General features: G+C 37.1%; 1 protein-coding gene across 14 annotated transcripts in view; it reads left to right on the plus strand.

Annotated features, from left to right (window-relative positions):
- Positions 1-21,533, plus strand: part of NRXN3 (neurexin 3) — a 914,575-nt gene that overhangs the window by 670,233 nt on the left and 222,809 nt on the right. For all 14 annotated transcript variants that reach the window (XM_041471885.1, XM_041471888.1, XM_041471886.1 and 11 more), the window contains one exon: positions 705-886. In XM_041471885.1, the coding sequence (XP_041327819.1) occupies positions 705-886 (182 nt within the window). The remainder of the gene's footprint in view (positions 1-704; positions 887-21,533) is intronic.

The raw sequence follows: 21,533 nt of genomic DNA on the forward strand, positions 1-21,533 counted from the left end.
AACTGAGACTGTTGAGTACAAGTCAGAATGTGATCTGAAAATGCTTTAGCTTCTTAGCTTCCTCGTCTGCAATAATAATTCCTCACTTGCATTTCTGCCTTCCTCAGCTCAGATGGCCCTCATGAATGTGGGAGGACAGTGTTCAGCATGGGAGAAGTTTGGTGTTGTCCTTAGAAAGAAGGGCAAGGAACAAATTCCCAGGCTTAGCTGTGACAAGAAAAATGGTGCTGAAAATATGTGGACTAGACGTCAAAAAATCTCATGAAGTGTTGAGAAAAGTATAGTCTCCTACTATGTGTGAATAGACTTTAGCTGAAGGCAAGTCCAACCTGAAGGAGAAATGTGAAATATTTCCTTTGAATTGTCTTATAAGATTGAATCCCATGCTTTTGAAGCAGGAGTGGCTTGTGGTTTTTCCTCCTGTCTGTGGTATTAGCACTAATGAAATCATTCATTCTTGATAAGCCATCTTGATAATTTTTGATAAACTCTTCACTTGTTTTTGTCTTAAGTGCTGCATGGCTTTATTGAGGAACTAATAATGTACTTTATCAGGCCTGGCCAGCAGGACACATTGATTTTACCCCTGTAACTAATGAAAGCATGTGCTTGCTTAAGTTTGTTCCTTTTGGAAGTCATAGGATTACCACCAGGCTTGGCAAATAAGTAACTAATACACTTTTCTTTGGTTTTGTATTTTGTAGCTGGTGCCACATATATCTTTGGGAAGAGTGGAGGTCTCATCCTTTACACCTGGCCAGCTAATGACAGACCAAGCACAAGGACAGACCGTCTTGCTGTGGGTTTCAGCACAACGGTGAAGGACGGCATCCTCGTCCGGATTGACAGTGCCCCTGGGCTTGGTGATTTTCTGCAGCTGCACATAGTGAGTACAGACAGGCCCATGTCTCTCCCAGACCTCGGTTTCCCTTAACTGGATATGTGTTTGAAGAAGGCTGTTACTCTAAAATACCATGTGTCGTATTCTGTACTTTCTATGTCTTCAATTCTCATCAGATTAAACTGCCTCTAGTAGTTCTTTAGGGTTTTGTAGAGCTGCTGAATGGGATGCACAGAGAATTAAATCTTGATACCAAAAGTAGTTGGGGAGGGAGGATACAAACAAAACTCAAAAGCCTTATGTGATTCAATAGTTCGATTTGTTCAAAAAGTGAAGAAACATTTTGCATCAGTGGTAATCTACTGATTCATATGCATAGTTTTGAACACAGCTAAATTTCTGGTGAAGTATTACTATTCTTGGAATGCAAAGAGTAAAAGGGAATGATAGGTCGTTGGTTTTTTCCTCACAAAGAAAGTTAAGTGAGAACTGAACAGATCCTCAAGCTGATATAGCTGATGCTTGCTTTAGCAGGGTAGTTCAAAAGAATAAGAATTTTATGTTAGCACAATATGGCTTTGCAAGAAAATAGGTTTTTGTGAGAGCTTGAGCAAAGGGGCTTTTAGGATATTGAATTACTTGAGAAAATGAGAACACTAGGACGGGAAACACTCGGAATTTGTTACTTCATGTGATTCTTTGGGAGGAGAAGAGGTGTTTGCTTTGCTTTGTTTTCATCTGGCAAATAGCCAAGAGGTTTACTAGAGGTAGAGGCTGGTCATGTTACTTGATGTTCAGATTATTTGCAATGTATTACGCATTAATTCATAGTGGAAGGGCAATTGGGCCTTTGCAAATTTTGAATGAACTGGGTATATGTTGACATTTCATGGAACCTTGAAGATATAAGTAAACAGGAAGGAATGCCAGGGGCCAAAACAGACCTAATGTGAATGACAAAGGGTCTTAGTCTGCTGCTGGAGTTTGCCATATTCAGAATCATGTTGAAGCACTGGGTGCTTGCAGGGTGGTTCTGAAACAACCAGAAACAATGTTCTAGTGCTTGCTGCCAGCATTTTAAGTGGTTTTTGTTTTGAATCCTGTTGTAAAATTCATTGGATTGGGCTAGATATGGCTTGAGCCATTAGACTGTCACCCATTCTGATTTTTCTCTTTTGTGATATATCCAAATATCTAGTTTGTTTTGTGCTGGAATGAAAATGTCATCAAATCCTGGCATTTTTTTAATATAAAACCAGGTTTTCTTCCTTTCTTAAAAACAAAACAAAAAGAAACCCAGAAGACTGTAAAAGTGAGTAGTGCTAAGCCTAATTGGTTGGAACTCTGTGACTCAAATTAAGCAAATGTGACTTGATGTGTCTGAGCAAGGCAATGTATATTCTTCAGGTGTTACGTTATAACATGTAAAATGCTATCAATTAACTTGAAAACAGTAGTCTTGCATATGGGGAGAGGTGCAGAGATATGAATTTGTTAAGGCTGTAGCAGAAGTCTAAGATGGGATCATGTTGCTCTTGAATGTCTAGTGGGATGTTATAGAGAAAATCAAAGTCAGGCTCTTTTTTGCAGTAGTCAGTGGAAGGAAAAGGGGAAATGGACACAAGTACCAACAAAAGAAATTTTAGTTCTGCAGTAAGTATTTGCACAATGACTCTTTTCAGCATTAATGATGAAGACACATTTTTTCTTTATATTTTGGTCTCAAACATCTACCTTTCTCTACCCTTAATTGAACATTTTGATGATGGAATTTTTTTTAATTATAAAAAACTTTGCTGAATAGACTGAAACAAAGAAATTCAACCTGAGACATAAGCATTCATTTAAAAAAATAATAACAAAAGAAAATCATTGCTTTCTCTTTCCAATCAGTTTTGGAAAACAAAATAATGAAAAATTTTCAGCTTCTTTTCCATATTGTTTTTTCAAACTATTCTGTATGGCGTGGTGCTAGTTTCAGATTATTTCAGATATTTAAGTAAAAACTACTAATTGTGGTTAATATTATTGCTAGAAGTTCCACTGAATGCTCCCTGTGTAGTTTGGCCAATTTTATCCCTGAAGCTGTTCACTAGCAGTAAATATAGAACTAGTTCAGCTTTAATTTCTCTCGTTCTTTTGTGATCAGGATGGATTAGGAGGATTTTCCAGTCATTAATGAAGAGCAAAGGCATGCTGCTGTGCTCTTCTGGGTATGGTATTGCTGTTCGTCATATATATAACTGATTCTACCTAACTGTTCAAATAAAGAATGTGGTCTGAGACTCATGCTGTGACATGCAATAGGAAAGTTGAAGAGGAACTTTTAAAGTGTTATTGACTTCTTGAATATCTGTAAGGCTGTTATCTCTGGTTTATGGTTCAAAGAAATAGAAGTGAGTTTACGTCAAGATTATTTTGGAAAAAAAAATGAAATCTGAAGTTTAAGGTGCAACTTGAATTGACAGTTAAAATGCAAAACCATTTAGGATCTCTTAGCAAATTGCATGCAAACTTCTCATGAGACCAAGATCTTTTGTACTGTCTGAAAACTACCACATGCTTGTGCAGTGATAATCAAAGATTTATCCATCTTCTTTTCTTCAAAACCTCCCTTTAGGCCATTTTCAATTGTCAAGAGAAACAAGGCAGCATGGGTAAAATTTTAATAGAAATGTGGGATAAATAGATCTTAAAATCAGAGTTATGAAAACAGATTAAAGTGATAATAAAATAAACTTTGAAAACCCAACTACTTAGACCATAAAGCAAATTACAAGAGAAAGAGAAAACACTAATATAATTTATTTTTATTTACATTTAGCATCTTGACTTTTTCAGGTGCAATTATATTTAATGATAATAGTAATAATAAAAGTGACAGGGATTTTCCTGGGTGAATAAAAAATCCTGGGGACAATTCTTTTACGGAAGCCTTTTTAGATATTCCATTCACAGACTTTTTTGGATGCTATTTACTGGATGCTGACCTCCTCACACTTCCCTGGGTGTTCTGTTGGTGATAACAGATGGGAAAGCCAACAGATGATCATTGTTTTCTAATGTGCATCAATAAACTAAAATCTAATCCAAAAGTAATAGTAATGGCTATGGTTTATCATGATCTGATTATGTCTTAAAGATTGTAGAAGTTGCTCATACTCTTCTAAGCAGTTAGCCTTAGCTCTTCTTTTAGTAGTTAGTCTGCTTTTTTGTTATCATGTATGTTTTTGAGATCATTGATCTCTTCTATTTGTAGACTTGAAGTCAAAGAAGATATTTTATTTTGAAGTTACATATTTACCACTTTAATTTACAGTTGTTCTGATAGAATTCATTTTTTAGTTATGAGTCTTTCAGATATTGTGGAAATTTATTGACTAAGATGTCTGTTTTATATGACGAAAAATTACCTCTGTAAAAATTAGCCTCTGAAACTATTTTCTCTCCTGACTTACAGTGAAGTATGAGGTGGCAGCCCTGCAGAAATGGATGGCATACTATCCAGATCAATGCTGCAGATGAAGCATGAGGTGTTTGTGAGAACAGGCTGTAGCACATGGAATGAGGGTGTTGCTAGAGCATCAGATCCCTCCTTATGAATTTTTTTGTTTTCCTGACAATTCATTCAAAGCACAAGTCCAAACCTCTACCAGGAAATTGTCTTCCACAATGGATACTTCAAAGATTGCATGTCTTGAGTTGTGGGTTCAATGCTTCTGTATGTTTATTCACTTTGCACCACTACACCTTATTTTTTGTGTTGTATCATATACAAAACAGCAAAATGAAATGAGGAGAGAAACAGCTGCAAGTGATGAAGGATGTCATTCTTGTAGTAATTGTGGAGACAGAAACCATTCATGTGTGCTGCTGGTTTAGTCTGCATTCTTTCATTTTGTTCTGTATGGTAAACTGCCATCAAGCTTCTGGATCTTCAGAATAGTGTTGTGAGGCCTGTTACAGTTTCTGAATTCCCCACAAGAAGGAATTCAGGTTTGGGCAAAAATGTCAGTGATCTTAGGATGAGTTTTGCTTAAGTAGACCCAGGCTAGGGAGGATTCATCATTTAGCACTAGACTACCACTGAAGGCTACATAATTTGATGGAGCCCATTCTGATTTTTAAGCAATTAAGTGTAGGAAAAAGTAAGTTTTCCCTGAATTATAGGATAAATATGAACATAAAATGAATGTGTCCATTCAGTCATTTATTTTCTTTACAGTTATACTGTGATTGGCCCAAGTCTGTGGTTTTTACAGTTGTTAAACCAAATTCTGGCTCCTCTCTATGAAGTCTGCTCTTCTATTTGCAGGGTTCCCAGATGGAGGAAGGAATGATGAATCTGACTCCATGTTCTTAGAAGGCTAATTTATTATTTTATTAAAGAATAATAAACTAAACTATACTAAAGAATACAGAAAGGATACAGACAGAAGGCTAAAATATACTAATGAAAAACTCGTGACTCTCTCTTCAGAGTCTCGACACAGCTTGGCCGTAATTGGCCAATAAGTCAAAAACAATTCATATCAAACCAGTGAAACCACCTGTTGGTAAACAATGTCCAAACACATTCCAAAGCAGCAAAACACAGGAGAAGTAAATCAGATAATTATTGTTTTCCTTTTTCTCTGAGGCTTCTGAGCTTCCCAGGAGAGAAATCCCAGTGAAGGGATTTTTCCAGAAAATATAATGGTGACAGTCTGCCTTCCAAGCTGCAGTGGCATGACATCTGAGCAGCTACAGAAGAAGCAGATGATTTAGAATCAGGAGATGGATAGATGCAGGATTATCCTTATCATAACCAGAGGGTATGTGATGAACTGCATAACTTAAGGGCTACACTGAGACAAGAAATGGAGGCAAAATACAATGAGAGTTTGTGTTTTACTTTTCTGAAACCAAAATCTCTTTAATGTGAGATATTTCAGCCTTTCTTAGCTGAATACAGACTGAGCATTAACAGGCTTACATTTTTGTATCCAAGAAAGTAGAAAGAACAGGGTTTCCTTAAGACTAACCTGCATTATATTGGAGAAAGTATATCAGCAGATGCTATAGGCCATGACAAAAAGTGAGTGCTCTGCTTCAATGTCCTATATATTCTATCTTGTGTTTTGCTTTATTTTTAGCTGCCTTTACTGGTGTTACAGTTACAATTTTCTCTTAGGGTGATTCACCATGTTAGACCACCTTTTTTATTCTTGTATAGAACCCTAAGTTTGTTCAAGGTTAATTTTTGTGAACAGAAATATTTTATCTACCATATCTTCACTGTGTTTACGTTGATGTCTGTTTAGAACAGTGTTTTTACTCTTGCCTTTCCAGGATTTCAAGTAGTGTGTAGAGTAAGTATTTGATACAGTCCTTGGAGAATACCAGAAGTGGTTAAGCAGTTATCCGTACCAAAGTGTTTAATGCCCATCATGCCTCATTTTCTTCATGAAACAGCAAAGAACTGTGTACATTTCTCCTAATTTAATTTGTACAAATTATGAGCCCTTAACAGATTGGTATAGAACACATATTCAATCAAAGATGTTTCATAGTAAAGCAATCAGTGGATCAGCACAAGGTGAAATGCAATAAAGGCTTCTTTGTTGAAGCAAGAAATTATTTATAAAATGGCTAAGTGCAGGAGACAACATCTTGTGTAACACATTTAGCTGATGAAGTGAACAACTAGTGAATGAGAGTGACTAGCCTGCTTGCTGGTAAGGGGAGAGAATTAGGATAAGCTTTCAAGCAAAATATTATATTGTCTAGATCCTTAGAAGGTCTAAAAGAACAAACTCTCTACAGACATTTTTTACCATGACAAATCTAGCAACCATCTTGAGGGAGTGCTCTGCAGGTCTCCTGTGATTATTAACATATAAAAACTGACTGAATGTAGCTTTCTGCTAGGAGTAAGTTCTCTGGCAGAGACTTCTGAATATACAATCTTTAATAGGTACCACCTGGGAATTAATGTATGCTTGAAGGCTTGAAACTTTGACTGCTAACTCCTAGGCAAGACGGAAAATGAGCCAAATGAGGGACTGGAAGAACTGTTTTGATTTAACGTTAGTGTACGAAGATTTGCTGGAGTTCCTCCTTCACATCATCATATATATATCTTTTATAAACATTTGTTACTGTGGTTTGTCAATGCTTGAAGTTCAGACTAACTAGTTAATGGATACCTTTAACTTAGGTTGCATTCTATTTAAGGTAATTGAGATTGGCAAGAAAATCCTCATTTAAGATGTGACATATATGTCTGTATACTGCAGTACCTTAAGAAGTGGCCTTCGTCCCCTTGCTAAAGTAGATCAGGTTTCTGCTCAGCTGTGTAGGCCAGATAGAGTGCTGGCACCACAACAATTGGAGTGGCAGTACTGTTCTCTACCATCAAGGAATAACTTGGGAAACTACAACAAGCATTGAGCTATTTCATGACAAATAAGTTATGAGTGTCTTATAGAGCACATCACAAGTGTTTACATCCTTTCTATAATGTTTTGTGTTATTAAGTGCAAGTTTCAAGTCACATCTTTCTTTTTCCTTAGGATGATAGTCATCTTCAGTCAAGGCTGTCATCCTAATGGCACTCCATTTCTTTATGCTGATCACAGAATTGGAATAGGTGAAATTACCCTAAAAGCTAATTTGTAAGTTAAAAGACAAACCATAATGAATTCAGAAGTCAGTGAATATGCTGTCAGTGCACTGGAATTTGGAAGCAAACACAGCTGGAACAGCTGACCCAAATTGAGCATAGTGACATTCCATACCATAAGACAATGTGCCTGGCAAAAAAAAAAAAAAAAAAAAAAAAAAAAAAAAAAAGGGTAAGAGGGGATGCTGATGGTTTATGGCCTATGACTTTCCAAGTGAGTTATGCATGTAGAGGCCCTGCTTACCAGGAAGTGGCTCTACAGCTCCCTGTAAATGGGAAGCAGTATGGTTTTGCTTCACTTAGTAAACTGTCTTTATCTCCATCTACAAATTCTCTTACTTTTTCTTCTCCTATTTTCTTTGCGTCCTTGTTTGGGAGGAGTAAGTGAGTGGGCAGACTGGGAGGTGCTCAGTTACTAGGCACGGTCAAGATGTCCTGCATAGTCTTTACCTGGAAAAAGGCCTCTGTTCCTGACCATTGAAAATAGTGAATGTATTGTAGGCTACCGTATGCAGATCATCTGCACAAAAAAAATGGACTATAATATAGCTGCTTGCTCATTATATCAGGTTTATAGAATAAAAAAATCCCTGTAACAAATATATATTATTTCAGCATTGTTATTTTGCCTGAGAGAGGCTATATGTGAATGAGTCTCAAATCTGAGATGTGCACGTCACGGGTTGTTTTGCCAGCTGGTGTAAAACTGCCAAAGAGCCTGACTTTGTTTTTTTAATGGAAGCATTCTATTTAAATACGCAGTGATCTTGTCCCAAAATGCTCTTGGTCTTTTTCTGTCCTTTCCTAAAATCTTTTGGTCTCTGAAGTCCCATGTGTTTGTGCATGCTGCATTTATTGTTCCCTAGAGCACAGAAGAATTAGTAAAGGAAAACTAATTTGAAAAAAGGAAATGGGCTTTCAGTTTTCAAGCCAGCTTTAAAACGTGTTATTGGTACTTCTTTCTTTTTAGAAGGTGATTATTAATCTATTTTTAATGTATTTTAACTAGTTCATATTGTGCATAGGAATTGTCCATTTATTGTTACCTCCCAGCTCTTGAGCAGGAGTCTCTGGTAGGAGGACAGGGAGGTTTTCACCCTGGTGTGCCATTCCTGGCTGGCACCGTTTGGCACTGTGCCCCACCCAGCTCTCTCAGTGCCCCACCCAGCTCTCTCTGTTGTGCTCCATTCCCTGCCTGTCGCCCGGGTCTGCCCCAGGTGTTTGAATGAGCGTGTGGCGCTGAATGCAGCGCAGCGGGAAATGGCACGCTGGTGTCCCGTGGCTAAAGATGATGGATTTTACATCCCTAGCTCCATTCAGGCAGCTCAGTGGAAGCTCAGTGTTTTGTTACAGGGATTCATTAACTCCTCACTCCATGACAGTTTGTGCATATATCCTAGTGTTTTTGCAGTTGTCATTGAACATTGTGAAGCTGATTGGAGACATGGAAGAAAGTGTTGGTAGGGCAATGTTGGCAAGAATAGTAAAATTGCTGATTAGACGATAAATTAGCCTCATTAGAGTCACCAATCTGAAAATAATCTGGGGGGTTTGGCTCTCAAATATGTTGAATTCAGTGGCATAACAGAGTGTGAAAATTTAGAATTGGAGGAGATGGAGGACGCTCAGTGGGGAGTTACACTTTGGTAACTTTCTGAAACTATCTCAAAAATAAGGGCAACTAAATACTATAACATAAAAGATAGAGCTTTGCTGAGTCACAGAAGCATCTATTAAGATCATAGTGGTTTGGTATAGTGGACAGTATTTTTTCAAAATACACATCTGCCACATTTAGTGTTGTACATCTGGCAAAGTCAGACACTAGTATTTCAGTCAGAAATAAAAAAATTGTTCCTAATTAGAAGCAAATGGGATAGCTCACAAGAAAGATTCATCCCTAAATATGCAGTCTCTGTTTAAAATATGTTCTGGAGCTAGAAACTTTCTTATTTTATCCAGGTTTGTTTTAGGATTCATTGTGGCTCTGTGAATTGCTATTAGATGTTAAGCAATCAAATCTCTGAATACCTCACAGTATCTATCCAAACACCCTGTATGGCAATAAATATTATGCTATTGCTTGTTTTTGTGCACTGTACAAACAAATACTGTGGTTTGCTTGATATTAATTTTACTCTCTCTTTTGGCTGTAGTGTTTAGGAAGAATATGTCATCTAGAGCTATATGATATATCATAATTTCAATAAAACCTGAGATGAATTGCCTTTCCTGTTTTGCAGTACTTTCTCTTAGTATTTCAGAACTAATAATTGGGACTTTCAAATTTGTCACACAGTCTTGTCAGTAAGTGACTAAACAAAGAAATATTAGATTAGGGATACTTTTTTTTGATGCTGAGAAAATTTCTATTCAGCTTCTTAGTATTTTTCTTTTAAATCCTAAATACAAAGGAATTGAAGTAATGTGAAATTTTTTTTCTGGCTGAGCCAAAGATATAAGATATCTCCAGTGAAGTTCTTGGCTTGAAGTAACCAAGACTCAAATAAGATAAGTGTGAGGTTTTCAGTACTCACTCCAAAAGAGACTAAAATCTTTTCTATCTGTAGATTGTAACAATTGGCAATATAGATTTTTGCCTTTTATAAGAAGCTTTAAACCTACAAGCTTGTTCAGACCAACCCATCTTCTGTATGCTTGGATAAATTGCACTAATAGGTTCTAAAATAAATCTGTTAGCAATTAAAGCCTTTATCACCTTCTCTATGTTTGCATCAAAAAAGTAAAATAAAATTCTTGATCTCCGTGTTAATGGATAGCAGCAGGGTACAATAATAATTCACCACACATTTAGACATACCGAGTACTACTCAAAAGCAATTAAACAAGGGCAATTGTCAGTATAATTTACCCCAGCTTGGTATCTCATGTAACCTTCTCATCAAAGGTTAACAACTGTTTCATACTACATCAGCTACAGCAAAATGAATTGTTTCTCTCTTAAGCCTCTAGGAAGAGCATCCTAAACAGGACATATTATTGAATCTTATGAGGAAAAGAAATGCAAACTTGATCTAATCCAAGCAATATTACACATTGTTTGCTGTAGGACTTGAATTTTATAGGGTTTCAAAACTCAATGCAGGGAAAAGATAACATGATCATTGAGATGCAGCTGACTGAGTTGAAATTCTTCTGTTATAGAGAACATGAAAGACTAGCCCTGCACAGTTTTATATAGGAAATTAAGGGCAATTTTTCATTTTCCTATTCTATCAGGACACTGTAAAGTCAATTCTGAGGAGAAAATGCACTGGAATTTAGCTAAAACTCTAGCATTCAAATTTTTGTGAGTTTCTCTCACCGTAAGTTTTAAAGAAACAAGTGTTTCTTGAAAACAGTTCCTATTCAGAAACTTTGTTCTAACAGTTATTATAATGCCTAAAACATATGTTTGCATGTAATTTTGGAACAGCTGTATAAACAAAATACATCACCATACCTCTTTAAAAGGCAGTTTAAACCTGCTTATGAAATGAGAGAATTGAGACTTTAGAGGTTAAATGATGTAACAGGTCTGTTGCCTCAGAACTGTAGCTGGCTGGCTCCGAATGTTCATCTTTTCTTAAATCAAAAGTCTTCAAAGTCTTCCCTTCTCCTACCCCTAAGAGGTTTAGTACCAGCAGCTGGGGGAAGGTAGTGCCTTGGGAAAGCTGCTGTTGCCCACACATCTGAGAACTGATTTTACAGCACCTGTAAAATTTTACATTTTACAGTGTAAAATGCTGTGTGATGTATTTGTTGTTGCTTGTTTTTCCTCTCTAAGTGTGTGTGCAGCCTGAGCTTGCTTAGCTGGTGTGTTGTTGGGATCAAGGCAGAAGTGGTGTTATTTGTGCTAATAAGCCTCTCCCATTAGTTAACCTTTCAGTACATAAAGCATGATTGAACTGAAGGATTCCTGCTGGTTTGAAAGGCTTTTATGTTAAATACATGATACAGGCATTTTATTCTTCCACCTCCTTATGTAAAAGTGGGATGAAGAGACTGTAAAGACTTCAACAGTCTGAAAGCAAGTTGAAGTAAAGCTTATGTAGTGTGAATATTCTCTTAAATATCTTGGCATACCTTTTTTTCTGCTACATTTAAAATCTTGGTGCTTTGTTTAAACAAATTCTAGACTGCAAAAAAAGACTGCCTTGTATAATTGCTATAATTTGGGACAGTGCAAAGCATCAGTTGAACATTTTTTTACCCATAGTTGATAATCAAGTATATTACTAGCTTTGACTGTCCAAATTTTTTAGTGCAAACAGCCCTTGTTTTAGCATATTCTTTGTTCTTGTCAATTACTGATGTTAAGAGTGCAATTTCTAGAAGGTGGGTAATAGCATTAAGTATAAAAAAGAAAAGTGTCTTATACTGGCTCAGGCTTCCTTCCCTATCTTATCTCTCTTTTATTGTATTATTTTTAGAAAATCTCATCTGAAATCCAATACCATGTACAGGATTTCAGGGTTTGGATCATTTAACCCTTTTAATATGATACTGCTCAGCCTTAAAGAGATAGTGGGATTAATCAGTTCTGTAAGGAGCCATGTTCATGCTTCCAATATGCTTTCTAAACTAGCAATAGGAATAGATCCACTACCTTTCCAGGCATTTTCCCTTTTTAAGGGGAAAGGATCTGAATGGTGTCTTTGGGTGCATTGCTAAACAATACTTACAAATATTCTTGCTGCCAGTAGGTTATCCTTTCATAAAAGGTATGTTGTATCCGAAATATATTCAGAGAGACTATGCACTCAGTGAGCAATGACCTTTTGCTTAGTACAGACTTTCAGGAGCAGCCACTAGATTTGCATTGTATCATGAGCTGGATTAATGTATTAACATTAATGTACCAGAAGATATTTAAGCTATCAGACTAGGAAACTGCAAGGAGAAGTAGGGATTCCCTTTGGGTGTGACTCTGTGTGGTGTTTTACTAATGTACAGAAGCCTGTGTATAAGTTTATACTCTGCAGCATCCATCATTCCAGGGATCACTGCTGAGACTTGCTTTTTTTTACCCTTTCAGTTTTGGGAAGGTTTGACAAGAGGATTTTAGTCCATTGTTCTGTTACATTGAAAGGATTTTCCTACGATGTGTTAAAATCTAACTGTATTCATTCTGTCCAGTTGTGAGACTAGAGAATTTTTTTATATTAATTATTTGAAGAACTTGTAAATCTCTTCATGTACAGATCTTCTCTGTTTTTTTGGTTTTTTTTTTTTTTTTTTAATGCAAACATTTACTTCTTACTCTTGTGCACCATATTCTTGTCTTCTCTTGTCTGTTTCTGTTAAGGGAAGGAGGTTGTGTTTTCTCATTTGTATTTCTTTAAAACTTAACTTCTGGGGACCCCAATTAACTGTAATCCTCCCAAAGTTGTTGCTGTTAGCTACCTTAATTTTTTTTCAGGGGAGATGAACTAATTTTTTAATGGAATCTGTAGATAAAAAGGCATATACTTCTAACTATTTTACATGTTAGAAAATTGTTTTTCTTGAAACAGATGTAAAAATCTTCATTAATTTTTATTCTGATCAAAATTGTTCCTGTGTTCCCTTTCTGATGGGAAAAATCTGTTTGGTATTGGGGCTTTACATATAAATGAGGTTTCTGGGGTTGCTGGGTATGCATTTTGATTTAGGAACACATAACAGGAAAAGGACTATCTAGGTTATCAAGTCCAGTCCTCTACCTTCATAGCTGTACCATTGCATCCTCTTTTCTGGCTGTATCAGATCTACCTCATTCCTTGTGGTTTTCTAGTTTCGCTACTTGTGTTGAAATGCTGTTCTAAAATCAATGTTTTTCCTCAGATTTTAACTTATTTTAATGTCTATATGTGTTCATACAGTATTGTATGAATACATATATATATTCTTTCAGTCCAGCCTTCATTTGTTTTGTGCCAATGTTGCCCTTCAGCTCCTCTCTGTTTTTTGTTGTTTACCTGTCAGTGGCATTTACAGAGGGTTGCATTTCCTGTGCTTTGTGTCAGCAGCTCCCCACCAACTCCCCCTCGGCTCTTCTGGGCTATCTCTGTATTATAATGGGTTATCATGAAGATATCCCAGGACTAATGCAAATTCAAGCACACGAGTTCACAAGCTGCAGCTCCAGGCTGGTTTCACTGCTTTTGCAGTGAATGTTCAGCTGTGTTTGGGAAGATTTATTCATACAGCAGCAGCACCAAATACGCATCACTACTTTGTTGTAGACCCAAGTTGGGTCTTTGCAAACCATGTGGGGTGTCTTTTGTTCTGAGCTTCATTAGCTGTGTGGACATAGCTGGGCGCATCTGCGCACAGATGTCATCCAATCACATCTGTTTCAAAATTCTTTTACAGCAGTGGTAGGATCATTTTAAAGGATGTGTTCTCAACCAAAACCCTTCAGTTCCCTTCCAGTGTGGTGGTATTCATCATACCATCATTGCTTATTACATGTAATTATTTTCCTAGAACTTATTTTTCCAGCTTTCAGTGATAGCTGGTATTAAATGATAATGCTGGGTTAGAAGGCAGAGGGGCTGTTCTCTGGTTTCCTGTTGTCAGTCTAGGAAAAAAAAGTATTTTGACACATTAGATGGCATGTGGACTCAGTTTATAAAACCTTTATCAGAGGGATCATCATGTGATATGTAGTCTGCAGCCTTGCAATGATTCCCAAGATGGTTATTAATGGGCTTGTGCAGTTGTGAATAGAGAGTGGTAAATCTGGCCTTTGAGATAATTGAAAAGACATCACTTGTAATGTGAGCAGTGGCACTGAAGGATGATTGCTGCTCTTTAGGGACAGAGGTAATACGTTGTTGCACGCAATTTTGAAGCAAGGCACCCAATATTGATTTACTTTAGCCGTGTCTTAAGATTCCTTGATCAGTTGCGCAATGTATTTCCTGCTTGCCCTACTCCTATCCCCCTCCTCCCAGAAGAGCTATTTTTTTGCCGGCTTATTTATTTCCTTAATGAAAAACTAAGATTACAAAACTGGGTGTGAAGAGAGGCTAGGAAAAAAAAGAGATTTATAGAGGCATAGGGAAGGCGTATTTTGCCTTGAAAAGCGCAAAAATAGGCAAAACTAACAATGTGAGTTGCTTGTATAAATATAATGCAATACCTCATTTAGGTATTGCATAGTGCTTTCAGTATTGTTCTCTGCATAACACCTGCCCTTACTGTGGCACACATCATAATGACCAAAGTGCTGATAATCCAGTAGATTTCTCAGTATTGCTACTATGAGATGCACATGGTGCCTGATTCTTGTTTCTTTCTTCTTTGAATTTCATCTTCAATGAAAGTGGCAAACTGTAATTTTAAACAACTTTTAAATCTAGCAAGGTTGGGGAAAACTTTTTTTTTTTTTTTGCCATAGAGGAATTATGAGTAGAAAATTCCTTCACTAGCATTCATAGGATTCACAGAATCATGAATTATCCTGAGCTGGAAGGGATGCATAAGGATCATAATTTTCCACTCCTGGCCCTGCACAGGACAACCCTAAGGATAATGCCATGTGCCTGAGAGCATTATGCAGTGTAGTATTTGGTTCATGATGGATCTTCCACAGTGCTTGCTGAAAAAAATTCCTGATTTAGAACTACCCATGAAGGTGGTGCTTGACAGTCACTGGATAGTTTCTGGTTCTTTGTAGATGAAAGAAGAAAATTAGTTAGCTTATTACAGAAGCTTTTTGGCTTTCACATTTGCACTTCTGTGTCAAAAGCCACCCTTTTCCTGGGAGAATGAGTTTACTGCCTCTTTCCCAGAACTACTGATACACTAAGTGATTTTGGGGTTTTGGGGGTCACTCATATCACCTGGACAAGGCAAAGTCTAGAGAATTCATTTGAGCTAGTTAAAGAACTCAAAGCTTTAGCTGCTGAGTATTGGTCAGAACTTTTTAAGAAGTCATTAAAAATTAATCTTGATGTGTTTTTACTCAAGTACAACTAGAACCATTCTTTTGTGCTTCTTGCCTATTGGAGTAGGGGATAAGTTTCTGAAACCAGGCAAATATGGGGCAGACTGAGTTCATCTGCAGGACTCTCCTCTCTGGTGAGATTGTTGCATTGTGTCTTTTGTCAGGTGTGAAGGTTAGTGACATTCACTCTGTTTACTTGAAGTATATTTTTGAGAAATGGAAGAGTAGGAGGGAGAAAGTTCTTGTCGCTTGCTTAAAATGAGAAAAAAAAATACTTCCTCCATAGTTTGAGACTTTTGGTTTGTCTTGCCTGGACTAAAAAGACTGTGATCTACATCACTACCAAACTGCACTATCTCAGGTGTATAAATTAGGTGCAGAGATGACAGGGACCCCTAAAAATTATAGCATATGTGGTCAGATATCTGCAAAAGTAAATTAATTTGCTTCAAATTTCGGGTATCCTCAGATGTGAATGTGCCTTGTTTAAATACTACTGGGAGGAACGAGAGGATGTTATGCACCCATCTGAATTATTACATGACATATGTAAAACCATGTATTAGGCATAAATGTGGGCAAGACGGAAGCTGCAGGGTGGTTTCTGTGGGACGAGGCCAAGGTATGCCCCATGCCAGATTAATTTGGCTTCAAAATGGACCCATTGCAGGACACAGCTGAACCCTTCAGCCAAGCCAGTGTCACCTGGAGAAGCACATTCAGGAAAGGGAGATAAACATCAGAGGTAATACCAAGGTAAGAGGAGGAGGAGAAGGTGCTCCATGAAACAGCGGATTATCTGCTGTAGCCTGTGGAAGACCCCATGCTGGAACAGATGGATATTCCAAAAAACAAAAAAAAACAAAAAAAAACAAAAAAAAAAACAAAAAAAAAAAAAAAAAAAAAAAAAAAAAAAAAAAAAAAAAAAAAAAACCCAAAAAACACCACCAAAGAAACCCCCAGCATGTGAGTCCACTCTGGAGTAGAGCAAAAGTGTGAGAAAGAAGTTGCAGGAGAGAGACCTGCTGTGTACTGACCGTAACCCCGCCAATCCACATTTGTTGCTACACTGAGGGGACTGTGTGTAGCCTGAGGTAATAACAAAGGCAGAGGATTGGAATCTGCAGTGAAGGAGTCAAGTAGAGCCTGGGAAAGGGGTGAAGAAGTGTTTTCCTTCTGTTTTAATTTGGTCTTTTTGTTTCCTACTAACCCAACCAGTAAATAAATAAATATACATTAACTAGTAGTAAATTAATTTCCCTCAGCTGCATCTGTTTTGTCCCCAACAGTAATTGGAAAGTGATTTCCCTGTGTTTATATTAAACCATGAGCCTTCTTGTTCCTAATCTTCAGCAGAAGGGAGGACAAACTAGGAAGGAAAGTGAGCAAGCAGCTCAGTGAGAATTTGGCTGCCAGACAGGTCTAAGCCACTGCCAGCACAAAGCATTAAGGGGTCAGTTTTGAGCAACTGGGAGACTAAAATTTCTTCAATTCTTTTGTTGGTAAACCTGAATCTGCTTCATGTGGAATGGCTACATTTGACCCTGAAGAGTGCTTTGAATCTAAAATATCCAGATAGGTGAAGGTGTCTGCCTAAAGACAGTAAATTTAGGCTTTGTGGTGCCATCACTGCATCTCATGCTCTCCAGGTTTGTGCTGCTTCTTATGATTTGTGCCTCCTACCTCTCTTCCTATGTCAGAGCTGTTAGCAGAGTATGGATGGTGTGCTTGGAAATGTGTTAAGTACTGACTCATAGATTATAAAAAATTTGGAAGAAGCCATGGAATTTAACTATAGTCATTTAGGAGTTAAAAAAAAAAATAGAACCCTCACAGGATCTGGAATTAATTTTCAAAGTATAAAAGGACTACTGCTTGAAGGTAAGACAGTGCTATATTTTGCTAATATAAACAACTCAGTTGTCTTATTTTTTTGAAAGTGCTTTGATTATTTTTGATACAAACAGACTATTCTTTTGAGAATTTTCCCTGAGATCAGTATTAGATCTGAAGGTTTGTAATGATAGTGTCTTACTAAAAGCCCTGGTAGTTTTGTTGAATTTCTCTGTTACTTATGTCCTCTCTGTTTGACTGATAGAAGTATCTAAACTTGTAAAGACCAACATGACAACTTTTAGCCTGTGTGTGTGCCAACTTATTGTCAGTTTCTGCTCCCATGTATGGAGTGCTGGGAGATTCCTTCAGACTTTGGAAGCTTGTTGAAGGGTTGCCAAACTGAGGAAAAATATGATTCACCAGAGATGAAGGGAGTATAATCTTCAAATTATGGGGGTGAGGCAACAGTGATGGTCCATTTAGAAGGACATTTCTCAAATATCCACTAAAACCTTACAAGTTAATGTCTAAAATGGTCCAGGACTTCCTGAAACTTTATGTGAAGAAGAGGGACAAAGATCAGCAGGAAAGTATTTGCAAGCAATAATGCATTCAAAGTGGAAGGTAAGATAAAAAAGAGATATAAGATTAGTACAATGGTGTGGTATCTTCTGTAAAATTTCTGTAAACTTTTGCCTTGGAAAATTTTCTGTCTGCACTGAACAATCAAGCAGTGGAATTACCTGAGGGTGAGTTTTCTCCTGAGGATAAAAGCTGAACTTTAAGACATTAAGTATTACTAAAGTTTCTTCTGCAGATCTCTGATACAAAAAGGAATAGAAAATTTTTTGAAGCAGAAGGCATAATAAGGCACATTCAGTAGAGATTTTTTTTAGGTAGATTTAAGTTCTTTTTAATGACCTTAGAGGGGAGGAATATGATGTCATTGTGCCAGTTGATGATAATTTTGTGTACTGGTTTATTGTAAAATAACTACTTCAATATGTGATATTACATAATAAACTTATAATAATTCAAGTTAGAAGTTAAAATTATCTTTAAGTTTTGAAAAATGGCAATGGAAAAATACCCTGCCTCTAGCAGCAATGAAGAGTCCCAGAGAAGGAAAAGACCAAGGTAATCATAATTTCCTCAGAAGACAGATTCCCTGTTGCATTTCCTAAGTCTTTTTCCCTTACTCTACAGTTAACCAATGATGATGATTTTAGCACTTCGTATAAGTGATGATTTCACAACTGAGTAGGCTTTCATCTATAATGTAGCAATAAAATCTTAATATAAATTGTTGAAAAGGCATGTTTCTATTAACATTTCTTAATTAAATATTTTTCTTCAATGATAGATTTATTTTGCAAGGGAAATAAATTTCATGTATGTGAGGACAATTAATAGAAACTCTGCTGTCGTTTTCTGAAGGTAATTTTCCCTGATAATATTCTGACATCTTTCAACATTGTCTATGAGTATTCAAAATTACCTGTCTGTTGCAAACTCCTGGTAGGTTCTTTATGACATAGCATGCATATATTATTTGACTGATATATTTACTTTAAAACAGCTGTTGCTGTGATTTTTCTTTATGAAAATGCAAACCTATATTAAAATCTCCTGTGTCTCATGGTTCAGTGCTTCACTACAAGCAACACTCAGTGACTTGGATGCAAGGCCAGAGTCCACTGCAATGCAGTGTTCAGGAAGGTTCGGGAGATGTGAAGTAGTTTCATCTTCTGCCTTTCATCACTTTGAATTTTTCCTTAGAAGTCTTCTGTCTGAAAATGTGTTTCATGTTTTCCTCCTTTGCTTGTGGGGTCTAATCATATAACCAGAGTGATACAGTTGCTAAGAGATGTCATCATCCCTAAAAACCTATCACTGTCTTCTAAATACTTCTGGATATGGGGAAACAGAATAGTGGACCAACTGATTAATAATTGATAGCCTTCATTAATGGCTTCAGCTTTTCTAATTAACCTTCTGTTTCATCTGAAACATGTCTACATTTTCAGGTCAAGTACTCAGGGTGGGATACCCTGTACTGTCAAAATGAAATATGAAGTGATGAGCTGGGAACCCCAGAACAGGTAACACATGGTGCTGGGAGACTGAGACAAGTTCTGTTTAAAATTCACTGTTATACTCCAGCTTCATTACATACATTTCTATTATAACTGCTTTTTGGATCAATTCACTAGTAATGTTACAGCAGGTGGGTAAATGGTAAGAAGGAGAATATTTATTCATCTTGGAATCCTGTGTGGAAGAGCCTTGTATGTGCCATCAGAGGTGCTGGAATGCTTACATTGTGCACAAACCTTTCCGTGAAGCTCCTGTGTCCAGCCCCGAGCAGAGAATGCATGGAGTTACATTCTTCCTCACTGTTACATTTTGTTCTTCTGCTGAGTGTTTCCAAAACACACATGACTAGTTTCTGTGTCATTTTAAAACTGCAAGCTTTTAGAGAGTGATTCTTGTTCCTGCCCAATACACAGGTGCGCACAGAGTAGAGGTAGAGGAGTACAAGATCTATTGTCAACTTGGGTTGTTGCTTACTAGGTGCCATTGAAAATGAGGCCAAAAGAACTAGTAATTGCTGTGCCATCTTTTGTTTACTCTTACTGGGCGATTTTTGTATTTGTTTAAAAGCAATCCTTGTTATATTTTGTAATATGTTATAAATAAATGTCTGGGTTTTTTTAAAGATAAAACTTCATGAAATGGATTTCTGGAAATCATACTTAACTATCAGCACTGTAGCAATAATAAGGAAATAGAAGAAAACAATGTAACAATAAAGGGACCATATAAGGAAACATGCACGGAGAAATAGTATCAAGAAACTGAAACAAATTCACCCCAGGAAAATGATATGAATTCACAGTAATTATCACTCTCAAATTCAGTCTAAGCCGAGTGTGACCAAAGCAGACTGACCCAAGTACAGTTTAATGGGAAATAGTTGATGCTTCAATAGCCTAAATGAAGAGCTGATTCAGCCACCATTCAGAAAGAAAGGCTGGTTGCAAGTATTGACATTTCTGCTTCTCTCTGCAATTATAAGAAACGTTATTGCCACCTCTTGGAAAATTATTAAAATAATTGCCAACCCTTTGTTCTCCTCCTTTGACAGCAATCACTGGGTTCCTGCTTCCTTCTGTGTCTTGATGTGTTATGCTTTGAATTTTTTTTTGCCAGAGAAAAAGCTGGTCTCAGCATAATTGGGCCATTTCCCTGTCACAGTAGTTTCCTTTTGAATCTTGTTACTGTGCACGGGTTGTAGTGAGGTCAATCATATTCAGTCAAATGGCTGAGCAGATAAAAAGTGTGCAAGAACCAAGTACCTGCTGTCCATTCAGGTTGGAGTGAAAATGGGAAAGGACAGTTTGGGTAAAGGGGTGCCTTTGCTAATTTTGGCAAAACTTTACCTACTTAGGACTTGCACTTACCTGAATTTGTCCTGTAAAGAGAAAATTAAGTGACCTTGTGACGTACAAGTCGGCAATTGTTATCAATAATATCATGCAAGATAATTCCCTGATGATCGGTTCAAAATTTAGCATCTCTCTATACTCATTTGCTGTCACAGGAAGGTATCTGTATATATTCATGCAACATCATGGCATGATAGCACCAAACCAATGCAATATGACCTTGCACTATCATACAAGTTGTTGCAACATCATAATGTAAAACCATCTCAGATTGATGTGGGGCCATGACCCAGCATAGTGATTATTGATTCAGCATTAGGGCTTGGGCTCATACCTGCTGTGCTGTTACCATCATTATTGACTCAGGAGCATGAGGCAAGGTTATTCTTTGAGACTGCAGAACATGGTTGAGATCCAATCTCTTTGCATATTGATGCAATGCTGCTATCTGTTGTTATAGGCTAGTTTATTTCTTTGTGGGGATTATCAAATGTTTGGAGCAAAGCTTCCTCTTGCTTGTAAATTATTAAGAAGACATTGTAGATTGATTGTCTTGTATTTTGCTTGGATAAAGTTAATTTTCTTGCTAGAACCCAGTACAGTGCTGTGGTTTGGGTTCAGTGTAACAATAGCATTGATAATTCACTGATGTTTTAGTTGCTGTACAGTGCTTACCTTAAGTCAAGGACTTTTCAGTGTCTCATGCTCTGCCAGAGGGGAGGTGCACAAAAAGCAAGAAGGGAACATGGCCAAGACAGCTGACCAGAAATGCTTGAAGGGATGTCCATACCACAGAACATCGCACTC

Source organism: Pyrgilauda ruficollis, unplaced genomic scaffold (genome assembly GCF_017590135.1).
Source record: "Pyrgilauda ruficollis isolate IOZ18807 unplaced genomic scaffold, ASM1759013v1 scaffold28, whole genome shotgun sequence".
Lineage (NCBI taxonomy): Eukaryota > Metazoa > Chordata > Aves > Passeriformes > Passeridae > Pyrgilauda > Pyrgilauda ruficollis.